Source organism: Mesoplodon densirostris, chromosome 19 (assembly GCF_025265405.1).
Source record: "Mesoplodon densirostris isolate mMesDen1 chromosome 19, mMesDen1 primary haplotype, whole genome shotgun sequence".
Lineage (NCBI taxonomy): Eukaryota > Metazoa > Chordata > Mammalia > Artiodactyla > Ziphiidae > Mesoplodon > Mesoplodon densirostris.
In genome coordinates this window covers 1,426,950-1,441,054 of record NC_082679.1, presented here as the reverse complement: position 1 = coordinate 1,441,054, position 14,105 = coordinate 1,426,950, and the positions used below count along the sequence as shown (strand labels likewise).

At 42.6% G+C, this 14,105-nt stretch overlaps 1 protein-coding gene across 1 annotated transcript; it reads right to left on the bottom strand.

The window, feature by feature from the left end:
• On the bottom strand, positions 1-13,334 carry LOC132480649 (zinc finger protein 211-like). Its single transcript, XM_060085030.1, is given in 5 exon segments — positions 1-1,032; positions 1,103-1,260; positions 1,426-2,129; positions 12,061-12,187; positions 13,239-13,334. Coding segments are annotated over 5 exon segments (1,725 nt in total). The 3' UTR covers positions 1-392.
• Positions 13,335-14,105: the final 771 nt, after the last annotated feature.

Sequence of the window (14,105 nt, the reverse complement as noted above, 5' to 3'; positions counted from 1 at the left end):
TAAATGGAGTCAGTCACAGGAAAGTCATCAATATTGGTTCCCAGAGAAAAGATAATCCTGTCCATCAGCATGGGGCTGGGGTATGAGCAGGGCTCCTGGTGTGGGGGTCAGGGCACAGAAATGTCATGATGGACAAGGTGTTCTTTCAGTCCCCAAACCTGGGGGTGGGGGGCAGGGGAGGAGTGAAGTGACCAGACTCCTGATCTCCTGAACCAGGCAACCTGGCATTGAAGCCAAGATCCGTGTCCATTTCTGGGAGATCACAGACAGATGACACATCATCTCTGTGTCTCAGTTTCCTCTCTAGAAAGGGTCCATTAGCTGCATGGGTTCTTCTCAGTCTCTTACCACCCAGACTCCTTCAATGTCACTGCGGGCCACGTTCGCAATATTCATAAGTCCCTTTCTTCAGTGTGAACTCTCTGATGTTTAATCAAGTGGCACCGTTGGGTGAAAGATTTACCACATTCCTTGCACTCAAAAGGCTTTTCTCCAATGTGGGTTTTCCTATGGATGCAGAGGAGCTGTCTTTGCTTAAAGGCTTTCCCACATTCAGTGCACCCATAAGGACTTTCTCCAGTGTGAACTCTGTGATGATCATAGAGAGAGGATCGACTAGTAAAAGACTGCCCACATTCACTGCACTCATAAGGCCTTTCTCCACTGTGAAATCTCTGATGACGAAGAAGGCTAGAGTTACCAGTAAAACATTTCCCACATTCCCTGCATTTATAAGGCTTTTCTCCACTGTGAACTTTCTGATGATCATGAAGGCCTGACCTAGCAGTAAAAGATTTCCCACATTCCCTGCATTCATAAGGCCTTTCTCCATTGTGAACTCTCTGATGATACTGGAGGCCACTCTTAGCAACAACTGATTTCCCACAATCACTGCACTAATAAGGCCCTTCTCCAGTATGAACTCTCTGATGATAATACAGGTTAGTCTTAGCAGAAAAAGATTTCCCACATTCACTACATTTATATAGCCTCTCTCCACTGTGAACTCTTTGATGATCATGAAAGATCAACCTAGCAGTAAAAGATTTCCCACATTCACTGCACTCATAACGCCTTTCTCCACTGTGAACTCTGATGATACCAGGGGCTACTCCTAGCAACAAAAGATTTCCCACATTCACTGCACTCGTAAGGCTTTTCTCCAGTGTGAACTCTCTGATGTGCAAGGAAATTGGATTTGTGGGCAAAAGATTTTCCACACGGGGTGCATTGATAAGGTTTTTCTCCAGTGTGAACTCTCTGATGCTCAATTAACATGCATTTTTGGATGAAAGGTTTAGCATATTCCTTGCATTCATAAGCCTTTTCTCCACTGTGGAATTTCCTAGGTGCTCTGAGGTACTTCCTTAGGCTAAAGGATCTCCCACATTCACTGCAGTCGCAGAGTGTTCCTCCACAGTTAACTCTCTGATGTCCAAGGGGACCAGATTTGTGGCTAAAATAATTTCTACAATGGCTGCATTCATAAGGCCTTTCTCCAGTGTGAACTTGCTCATGCTGAATAAAGTTACATGTTTGGGTGCAGGCTTTCCCACATTTGCTGCACTCACAAAACCCTACACTAGTAAGGACTCTCTCATCCTGAACAAGTATTTCTGTGTGGCTGGAGGCTTTCTCACCTTCTCCCCAGCTGTGATGACCTTTTCCACTGTGAAAAACAGCTTCACACTCCTTACTGTTGTTTCGTTTCTTCCTGATATTAGTGGCCTGTGGCTGAACTCCCATTTTGGCCACGAAGTCATTCCCAATCTCCATGTAGGTAAGCAGGTTCCCTATTGTGTGGATTGGGCAGCTTTTCCAAAATGAGGGTCTCTGCATACCATATCGTACGGGATTCTCTCTAATGTGCTGCTTCTGGTGCTCTTGAAGGTTTGCAGTGAAATAGAACTGTTTCCCACATGCCACACATGTGTGTGCTTTCTGCTCTGTATTTGTTCCTTGCCCTTCAGCCAAGTGCAAAATGTCTCTCAAGACTGCTATGCACATCTTACAGGGCTGTGTCTTCTCAGGAGACAAACCTGCCCTGGGGGTCCTCATCTGTGACACTCCTTCTTAAGATACACTCTGTTCAGAAGGCATCTCTTCATCCTCAACTCCAGGAAAAGAACCTGAAAACAAAGAAGTGATGGTGAAGTTCATGTTGACTTTATTGGGGGGAGTAAGGCCATCACAATTCTACATTGGACAAGTGAAAGAACCAGTCCACAGGATCGTACTCAGGAAATGAATTTGGGGTCAAAATGAGAAGCAGCTGCTCTCACCAAGTACAGGACACAAGGAATGGATGTGGCCCAAGGCGATAGGCGTCTTCTATAATTCACTCCTCTGTCAATGGCTTTTAACAGGACCCCATCTCCTGGTGACCTGTGGTAGTGTACAGAAGTGTATGTCCAGACCTCCAAAAATCTGACTGCAAACAGGTCACTGGCATTCAAGAAATATTAAAGGATTCCTTATGTTGAGAACACAAGCAGTGTCAGTAGGTACTATGGGAAAAGCAGTGTAAAGACCCCATGAGGTAAGTGGTTTAGAGAGGTGTTAGAGAATGAATCCGAGGCCGTAGTCATACTAAAAATGGGAAGTAGTAGAAATGGCAAGTTGGCAGAACGTCACGAATGGAGAAAGTCAAGAGAAGTGCGTTGCAGCCACTGACAGTGGCACTAAAACACTGGTCACAAGGAATTCATACTTCCTGATATGACTGGAACACAGCCCTGATATCATGGCCTATCTCAGCTGCCATTCATCGTAATCAGGCTACCTCTGAGGCTTTTTGCTGAAACCAGAGTCATGTCCATCCTGTAAAGCCCTAAGGACTCTCCATCCTGATCTGACCAACTACACGGGAAACAAATGATACAAGTCCTAAGATAGTCAGGATGGCTGAATAGCCAACACTGGTCCAGAGGAACTCAGTACACAATACACAATATTTAAATATTATATAAAGAATGTCTGGTGGAAGGACTTTCCTGATGGTACAGTGGTTAAAACTCTTTGTTTCTAATGCAGGAGGCACAGCTTTAATTCTTGGTTGGGCATGCCATGCAGCATGGCCGAAAAAAAAAGAACATCCGGTGGAGCCAGAGGGAAGGATATGCAGTGGATGGAGTACAAAATGTTAGGAATGTATCTCCCCACCTAAACAACTATTGTACTGGCAGAATCTAATTGATCTAACTCTTTGCAACCATGGCGTCTTCTGAAGATCTGCAGTGTCCCACAAAACAGTTTGAAAAGACAAAGCTTCAGAATCAAAATCAGATATCACAGGGATGTGTGAACGATCACACTGGGAATATAAAATAATTATGACTAATATGCTAATTAATGTCTACTAATGGATAAAGCAGCCGGCATACAATGCCAGACGGGACATGTAAGCTGAGAGATGAAAATTCTAACAATGGACCAAAAAGAAATGCTAAAGATCAAGTACACTATAACAGAAATTAAGAATGATGTGATGGGCTTATTCATACCCTGCATACAGCTAAGGAAAGAATCTTTAAGCTTCATGTTCTCTTAGGAGAAACTTCCAAAACTGAAAAGTGAACTGAAAAATGAGAAAAAATAATAATAAAAAAATACCGGAATATACAACATGCGTGGGAGAGCTACAAAAAATTTAACACACACATATGGAAACATCTCAAACAGAATGAAAAAAAGAAACGGAAGAAATAACTGAGGGAATAATGATGGAGAATTTCTAACAAAATGATGTCAGACACCAACCAACAGATCCAGAAAGCTCAGGGAACATGAGGCAGGTTTAATGCCAAAAACACTACATCTTTAGGCTTACCACATTCAAATGTAGGAAAAAAAAACAACCTAAAAGAGGCTAAAGGAATCAACACCTTTCCCAAGAGGAGCCAAAAAAAACAATTACATTTGAATTCTCCTCAGAACTCAGGGAAATAAGAACTGAATGGAGTAAAATATTCAAAGTGGGAAGAGAGAGGAGACATCACCAACCTAGAATTTGGTAACCAGCAACATAAATCTTCAACACTGATGATGAAATAAACACGTTCTTAGACACAGAAAAGTTGTGGGACTATATTAAAAGGAGTTCTTCAGAGAGAAAAAATGACATAGATCACAAATTTGGGTTTCATAGAGAAAGGAAGACCATAAGAGAATAAAAAACTTTCACTGACATAAAACTGACATGGGACATTGTATTTCTTTAAGTTGTCCAACACAATTTATGTATACACTACTATGAGTACCACAATAAGTTTAGTTAACATACATAATTACATTTTTTTTTCTCCTGATGAGAACTTCTAAGATCTACCCTTTGGAAACTTCTAAATGTACAATACAGTTTTGTTAACTAGAGTCACTATGCTGTATGTACACTATATCCCCAGGACTTACTCATCTTATAACTAGAAGTCTGTAACTTCTGACACCCTTCACTCACTTCATCTAACCACCTTGCCCCACTCTGGCAATCACTAATCCTTTGTCTGTATCTGAGTTTGGTGTTGTTCTTGTTTTAAAGATTCAACATGTAAGTATACTCATGTTGTACAGTTAAACCTGGAACAACATGGGTTAGAACTGCTTGGGTCCACTTGTACATGGATATTTTTCAACAAATATACACAGGATCACATGATCTGTAGTTGGATGAATCCACAAATGGGAAAACTTCAGAATCAGAGCGCTGACTATGGGACTTCAGCATCCACAGATTTCAGTATATGCAGGGGCTCCTGGAACCAGTCCTCCGTGGAAACAGTGGGACAAGTGGATTTGTTTTTCTCTCTCTGACTTATTTCACTTAGCATAATGTCCTCAAGGTCTATCCATGTTGAGGCAAATGACAAGATTTCCATCTTTCTTTATGGTTGTATAATATTGAATAATATGCCACATATACCACATGTTTGTTAGATCCACTCATCCATCAGTAGACACTTAGGTTGTTTCCATCTCTTGAATATGGTAAATAATGCTGCAATAAACATGAGGTACAGATACCTTTTTGACGTGATAATTTCACTCCCTGTGGATAAATACACAGTGGTGGAATTGCTGGACCATACGGAAGTTTCCTTTTTAATTTTGTAAGGATTCTCCATACTGTTTTCCACAGTAGTTGCAACAATGTACATTCCCACCAACAGTGCACAAGGGGTCCCTTTTCTCCACAACTTCACCAACACTTATTTCTTGTCTTTATCATAACAGACATTATAACATGTGTCAGGTGGTATCTCATTGTGGATTTTTTTTTAATTTAAGAAAAAATTTTAATTTACTTATTATTTATTTTTGGCTGCATTGGGTCTTTGTTGCTGTGCGCAGCTTTCTCTAGTTGCGGCGAGCAGGGGCTAATCTTCGTAGTGGTGCACGGGCTTCTCACTGCACTGACTTCTCTTCTTGCAGAGCTCGGACTCTAGGTGCAGGGGCTTCAGTAGTTGTGGCACACAGGCTCAGGAGTTGTGGTTCTCGGGCTCTAGAGTGCAGATTCAGCAGTTGTGGTGCACGGGCTTAGTTGCTCCGCAGCATGTGGGATCTTCCTGGAACAGGGCTCGAATCCATGTCCCCTGCATTGGCACATGGATTCTTAACCACTGAGCCACCAGGGAAGCCCTAATTTTTAATTTATTTTTGGCTGCATTGGGTATTTGTTGCTGCGTGTGGGCTTTCTCTAGTTACAGCGAGAGGGGGCTACTCTATTGTTGTGGTACGTGGGCTTCTCATTGCGGTGGCTTCTCTTGTGGTGTAGCACGGCCTCTATGCATGCCAGCTTCAGTAGTTGTGGCGCATGGGCTTAATTGCTCCACAGCATGTGGGATCTTCCCGGACCAGAGTTCAAACCCAAATCTCCTGCATTGGCAGGTGGATTCTTAACCCCTATGCAATCCAGGGAAGTCCAGAAACCCACTTGAAATACAAACCTGCTGGAATTCCCTGGCAGTCCAGTGGTGAGGACTCGGTACTTTCACTCCTTTAGCCTGGGTTCAATCCCTGATCAGGGAACTAGGACACTGCTAGCTGTGGTGCAGCCAAAAAAAAAAAAAAAAATCCACCAATCATGATCTCATCAACAGATGTGGGGGGGGGGGGATTTGAGAAAATCCAACACCCATTCATGATCAAAATCTCCATTTCCTAGTAATCTAAAAATAGAAAAAAACTTCAACTTGATAATCTAAATAAAACTCTACAGCTATCATCATATTTACTAGAGAAAAACTAGAAACATTCCCAGTAAGATGAAGAAAGCAAGGATGTTCCCTCTTACAACTCACTTTCGACTTCACACTATAAGTCATAACTAATGCAATGAGAAGAGAAAGTTGTATTAAAGTTATACTGATCAGGAAGGAAGGAATCAAACTGCCTTCATTTACAGATGATATAACCAGCTATGTAAAAACCAAAACACAGAGCAACAACAACAACAAAAAATCCTGAAACTAGGAAGCAATTATAGCAAAGTTTCAGCATACAGGATAAGATACAAAAGTCAATCACTTTCCTATACATCAGGAATAAACAAGTGAAATGTGAAATTAAAAACACAAGACCATGTACATTAATACCCCCACCCCCGAACAAATGGAGAGAGAAAGGAAGAAATACTTAGTTATAAATCTACCAAGACATGTACAAGATATACATGAGGTAAACTATAAAACTGTGATGAAGAAATCAAAGAACTAAATAAATGGAAAGATATTTCACGTTCATAAATAGGAAGACCCAATACAGTCAAGATGTCAGTTCTTCCCAACTTTACCTATAGTTTCAATGCAATCCAAATCATAATCCCAGCAAGTAATTTTGTGGATATAAATAAATTGATCCTAAAGTTTATACACAGAGGCAAAAGTACTAGAATAGCCAACACCATACTGAAGAACAAAGGTTGCAGACTGACACTACTCAACTTCAAGTCTTAGTATCTTAAAAAAAAAACAAAAACAAAGAAAGAAAGAAAGAAAAAGTAAAATAAGACTTAGTATCTAAAGTAATCAAGCCTGGGAATTCCCTGGTGGCCCCTTGGTTAGGACTCCGCGCTTTCACTACTGAGGGCCAGGGGTTCAATCCCCAGTTGGGGAACTAAGATCCTACAAGAGGCCTAGCAGGCAAAAAAAAAAAAAAAAAAAAAAGAAGTAATCAAACCAGTGTGGTACTGTTGAAAGGATAGAGAAACTGATCAATGAACAGTATTGCGAGCGCAGAAACAGAGCCACAGAAATACACTCATCAGACCGCTGACACGTGAGCAAGTGCAATACAAAGGAGAAAAATGAAGTCTTTTGAATAAATAGTACTGGAACAACCGAACACCACATGCCAAGAAATGAATTCTAGACACAAACCTTACACCCTTCACAAAAAATTAACTCAAAATGGATCATGGGCCTAAAAGTTAAGTACAAAGAACCCTTAAAATTCAGTATGAAAACAACAACCCAAATACAAAATGAGCAAAACACCTTAACAGACACCTCATTAAAAGAAGACATCCACATGAAAACTTAGCATATACAATGATGCAAGGAAATACAAATTAAACTCAAAAGCAGATACCAGGGCTTCCATGGTGGCGCAGTGGTTAAGAATCCGCCTGCCAACGCAGGGGACACGGGTTCAAGCCCTAGTACGGGAAAATCTCACATGCCGCGGAGCAACTAAGCCCATGTGCCACAACTACTGAGCCTGCGCTCTAGAAGGGCAAGCCACAACTACTGAGCTTGCATGCTGCAACTACTAAAGCCTGTGCACCTAGAGCCCGTGCTCCGCAACAAGAGAAGCCACCGTAATGAGAAGCCTGCGCACTGTAACAAAGGGTAGCCCCCGCTTGCCACAACTAGAGAAAGCCCATGCACAGCAACAAAGATCCAATGCAGCCAAAAATAAATAAAAATAAAATAAATGAATTATTTAAAAAGTGTAGATACCAATACATACCTAAAAAAATGACCAAAATCCAAACACTGACAACACCAAATCCTGGCAAGGGTGTGGAGCAACAGGAATTTCATTCATTGCCAACTGGAATGCTTAATGGTAGAGTCCACTATGAAGGGCAGTTTGGTAGTTTCTTACTAAACTGAACATAATCTTACATCTTCCAGCAATTGTACTCCGTGGTAGTTAGACAAAGGAGTTGAAAATGGACATCCACACAAAAACCTTCAAACAGATCATTACAGTAGCTTTATTCACAGCTTTCAAAACTTGAAAGTAATCAAGAAGTCCTTCAGTAGATGAATGGATAAACATGATACATCCAGAGAACAGCAACATTATTTACAGCTAAACTGCAATGAGCTATCAAGTCATGAAAAAACATGCAGAAAACTTAAATGCGTATTACTGTGTGAAAGAAGCGAAGATGGAAAGGCTACATACTTTATGAGTCCAAGGATATGACATTCTCAAAAAGGGGAAACTAATGACAGACTAAAAAAGTAATCAGGGGATACCAAGGAGTACGGGGGAAGAAGGGATGAACAGGTGGGGCACGGAGAATTTTTAGTTGAAAATTGAACACATTCTGTATGATACTATAACAGTGAATACATGTCATTATACATTTATCAAAGCCCACAGAATGTACAACACCACGAGTGAACGCTATCGCAAACTTTAGATTTTGAGTGATAATGATGTGTTCGTGAAGGTTCATCAATTTTAACACTCAGATGGGGGATTTTTTAATTCAATGCAATTCCTATCAAAAACAATAACGCCTTCAAGAAACAGAAGAACTCAGACTCAAAATCACATAGATTCTCAAGGGATTCGATACAGCCAAAGCAATTGTGAAAAACAACAAAGTTGAAGGATTTACAACTCATGAATTCAAACTTTCTTGCACAGCTACAGTAAGCAAAACAGCATAAAGTGCTACTGGCATAAAGACAGATATATACTCCAATGGAATAGAACAGAGACTAGAGTGTCTAAAAATCAGCCCTCAAATATATGATGCAATAATTACTAACAAGAGGATGGTTTCCACTAAATAAGGACAGCCTTTTCAACAAACGGTGCTAGGAAAACCAGATACCCACATGCAAAATAAAATTAGAACCTTACCTAACACCATACACAAAAATTCAAAGGCCTAAACGTAATATATATCTCAAAGGCCTAAACTATAGGACTAAACAAAGGCCTCAAAATATATTAAAGGCCTAAATGTAAGAGCTAACACTAAAAAATTCTATGAAAAAATAAACAAGAAAAGCTTCAAAATGTTGGATTCAGTCATGATTTCTTGCCTTTGACAACAAAGGCAAAAGCAACAAAACGAAAAATACACAAACCAGACCTCATAAAAATGAACAATTTTGGTCTCATACCTTAATTTACACAATCTTATGTGTCGATTATAACTCAAGAAAGCTGCGGGGGAAAACAGAAAAAAATGAAAAACATTTTAACATCAAAGGACACTATAAACACAGTAAGAAATAAACCACAGATTGGGAGAAAACATTTCCAAAACACGTATACAAAAAGGGATTAATTGCTTCCCTGGTGGCACAGTGGTTAAGAATCCGCCTGCCAATGCAGGGGACATGGGTTCGAGCCCTGGTCCAGGAATATCCCACATAACGCGGAGCAACTAAACCCGCATGCCACAACTACTGAGCCTGCGCTCTTGAGCCCGTGAGCCACAACTACTGAAGCCCATGTGCTACAACTACTGAAGACTGCGTGCCTAGAGCCTGTGCTCTGCAACAAGAGAAGCCACTGCAATGAGAAGCCCATGAAATGCAATGAAGAGGAACCCCCGCTCACTGCAACTAGAGAAAGCCCGCGCGCAGCAACAGAAGACCCAATGCAGCCAATCAATCAATCAATCAATCAATCAATAAAATAAAAATAGCTCAACCCCCAAAACAAAACCAAAAACAAGGGATTAATATCCAGAATCTATGGATAAATCTGTAATTCAACAACAACCAAAAAACCAACCTGATTAATTAATAAAAAGGACTTGAACAGATATTTTTCTAAAGATATACAAATGGCCAATAAGCACACCAGAAGGGATGTAATTGAAATGGGAAAGATATACCATTTCACACCCATTAGGATGGCTATGATCAAAAGAACAGAAAATAACAGGGACTTCCCTGGCGGTCCAGTGGTTAAGACTGCACGCTGTCACTGCAGGGGGTGCAGGTTCGATCCCTGATCATCACTTCTTGGGGAAGCAAGATTCTGCATGCCCCTCAGTGAGGGCAAAACAAAACAAAACAAAAAACAGGAAATAACAGATTCTGGGACTTCCCGGGTGGTGCAGTGGTTAAGACTCCGTGCTCCCAATGCATGGGGCCGGGGATCGATCCCTGGTTAGGGAACTAGATCCCACATGCATGCCGCAACTAAGAGTTTGCATGCCACAACTAAGTAGCCTGTGTGGTGCAACTAAGGAGCCTGCAAGAAGCAACTAAGGAGCCTGCAAGCCACAGCTAGGGAGCCCGCCTGTGACAACTAAGACCCGGCACAACCAAAATAAATTAATTAATTAATTAAAAAGAAAGAAAGAAAGAAAGAAAAAATAACAGAGAAACTGGAACCTTGAAAAAGTGTCTTGCAGCCACACTTCATGGTCTGTTGTAGTAGTGACCACATCAGTGACAATACTGTCACACAGTCACACAAAAAAATGTCAGGTACCAAAATGCAGCAACACCTGGGTACCATTAATTTGGACAGTCACTTGGCCATAGAAGGAGCAAAGAAGGAGGGATCTACCATCAGGCAGAGGGGAAGACTACTGACCCTAACAAGGCAACAGAAATAATAGCAAAAATAAACAAATGGGACCTCATCAAACTTATAAGCTCTGGCAGAGCAAAGGAAATCATAAGCCAAACAAAAAGATAACCTATTGCCAAATAATGTAACTGAAAAGGGCTTAATTTTCCAGAATATCTAAACAGCTATACAACTCAATAACAAAAAACAAACAACCCAGAAGACCTAAATAGACATTTCTCCAAAGCAAAAACGCAGATGGGCAATAGGCACATGAAAAGATGCTCATCATTGCTAATTATCAGAGAAATGCAAATCAAAACTATTCACTACAATGAGGTACCACCTCACACCAGTCAGAATGGCCATCATTTAAAAATCTACAAATAACAAGTGTTGGAGAGGGTGTGGAGAAAAAGGAAACCTCTTACACTGCTGCTGGGACTGTAAATTGGTACAGCCACTATGGAGAACAGTATGGAGGTTCCTCAAAAACCGAAAAATAGAGTTACCATATATCCCAGCAATCCCATTCCTTGCCATATATCCAGAGAAAAACATGGTTTGAAAGGATACATGCACCACAATGGTCAATGCAGCACTGTTTACAATAGCCAAGACACGGAAGCAACCTAATGTCCATAGACAGTTGAATGGATAAAGAAAATGTGGTGTTTATATACCACGGAAAATTACTCAGCCATTGAAACGAATGAAATAATGCCATTCACAGCAGCATGGATGGACCTAGAGATTATCATACTGAGTGAAGTAAGTCACAAAGACAAAGACAAATAACGTATGTTATCGATTATATGCAGAATCTAAAAAAAACTGATAAACTTATTTAGACAACAGAAACAGACTCACGGACTTAGAGAATGAACTTGTGGTTGCCAGGGGGGAAGGGTGAAGGGGATGGATAGTTAGGGAGTTTGGAATTGACATGTACACACTGCTGTATTATAAATGGATAACCAGGGACCTACTGTACAGCAGAAATTAAAACAAAATTGTAAATCAACAATACTTCAATAAAACTAAAAACAATCAACAAAAAAAGACTACTGACCCTGAATCCTTAGCTGCAACTTTGGGGCTACTGCTGTTCGGGCACTAAGGATTAGGGATGCACTCTGCCTAGCCATAGTAACCACAGCACATAACCAAGGAATTTAAGAAGAAAGCAGTGCCCATGTTCCAGATGAGAAGGACAGAGCTGCCCTTGAGGAAGAGAAGAAAGGAAGAACCTAGCTCAGAGGATAGGGGTGGGTGTGAGGGCCTTACCCAGCATGCAAACAAGGGCAAAGTTCTCCAGCATGACATCAAGGTACAGGTGTATCTGAACCTCATCAAGCAGACACCATTCCTCCCAGGAGAAGTACACGGCCACATCCTCAAAGGTCACACTGCCCTGGTATAACAGGGACAAATAAAACCATGAACGGTCTCACTCCTGAAAACCCACAATCCAACTTCCCACACATTTCCCCTACTGCCCAATGAGATGGAGCCACTTGAGACCTGGGGGAGAAAACCTCCCTCCTCTGATCTGAACCTCGCACTGCCTCCAGAACACACAGGCAGTCATCTGAAGCCGAAATCCTGCTCTTCTGTGCTGTTTATTCTCACCAGAAAATAAAGGAGACCTGCACTTACCTAAACCAACTCAACCTTACCTCAAAGTACTTCCACATACTGGTGTGGGTTCTGGAGTAACCTTCCATACTCCCTCCATAGAACCTCTGGGCCTGCACTCAGTACCCAGAGCATGAGGTTCTCCAAGGTCCCCAAACCAAAAAGCTAGTAGAATGGCAGGTGAAGAGCCCTAAGACACCTCAAACACAGAGAATGTGTGCGTGGGGGTCCAAACAAGTGAGGGATTGGGACAACCTCCATTTACCAAAAGTGCTTCGGCAGCCCCGGGAATCTGTGAGAACAAGCAGGCCATAGAAGAGAGTGACCACGGTGGTACTCCAGGGGCTCAGGCCTTCCCTGGCCCCATGGCGGTACCACAGCCAGGTAGCCTCGGGCTCACTGGCTAGTCTCCCCTCCCTGCCTCCGTCCCCAGTGCTACCGTTTATCAGTTGTGACCTTGGAAAAGCCACAACTTCCCTCCGCCTCAAAGTCCTCATCACCCACCTACAGTCTTTTCTTCCACTGAACAGGCTTTGGAGAATTTTTTAAAGCCTAACTCAGATCGTGTCCTTCCTTTGCTCAAAACTCTCCACCGCTCCGAGGGCCCTAAGAAGAAAGGTACAACCTCTCAGCTACCACTCCAGATGCAGCCTGGCCTCATACTTGGCTCCTCGCAGAAACAAGACGGAGTACACGTCCCCGGAATGTTCCTGCTTCAGTTGCATCTCCAAGCCTCACTCACACCGCATACACTGGTGGTCAGAAATAGAGAAACCACCCCTGAAGCCCTCACTGTCCTGGACCACACGTGACCAGGCGCCGCTTACTCGGGGCGTTCGTATTTCGGTGGGAAAACGGGCAGGCGAGAACCCGGAGACCGCAGCGTTTACCTCAGGTGGGTCCGTCAGCGCAGGCGCCGCCATCGAAGCCTTTGCGCGGAACGGAGCGGCCACAGTCCAGCGACCGGGTCGGAGTCAGCACGGTTACTCCCCGCAAGCGGCGGCGGCGTCCCCGACCCTAAGACCCGCCCCTGTGTGGTGCGCATAAACCCTCCACTTCCGCCTCCTGGGCCCCTCACCTCTTTCTCAACTCCGCACAGCTGAGCTATTGACCAGGTCCACAGTCTCATCAGCAATCAAAACGTCCGCCACGAAGACACCGGAAGTCCCCTCCCTGATGTTCCCCCTCCCGGAAATGTCCATTTTCTACAATTTCATTGGATGAACTTCGCCTTAGCGCCAGTTCTTCTGGGTAACGTAAGGGTAAAGGCTCAAGGAGCGGCGCTCCCGACTAGAAGCACCAGGAAAAAAGCCGAGTAGAATGGCGCGGAGGGCTGGGAAATCAACGGGGGAGCAGGCGGGGAGGAGGTTCCATCCTTCTTAAGGTGTGGGGGATCCCTGAGGGAATTGGCGAGATTCTTCAGAGCATTTTAAGAGTCTTTAATGCTACTAATTACTGAAGTGTTTGGACATAATCTCAGACTCCTTGGAGCCAACCCAAGTTTACATTCACTGGTAATTAGAAGCAAGTAAACATTATTCTATTGCTCTTGAAATGCATGCAGCCTGAAGTGATAAAAGTAATTTTGTAAGCTATGATCAGAGGAAAAAAAAAAAAAAGCTACAGGACCGTAACTGGGAATATGGAGACGAGATATTCAGCAGGCCTGAGGCAGCTAAAGAAGAGGGAAAGCA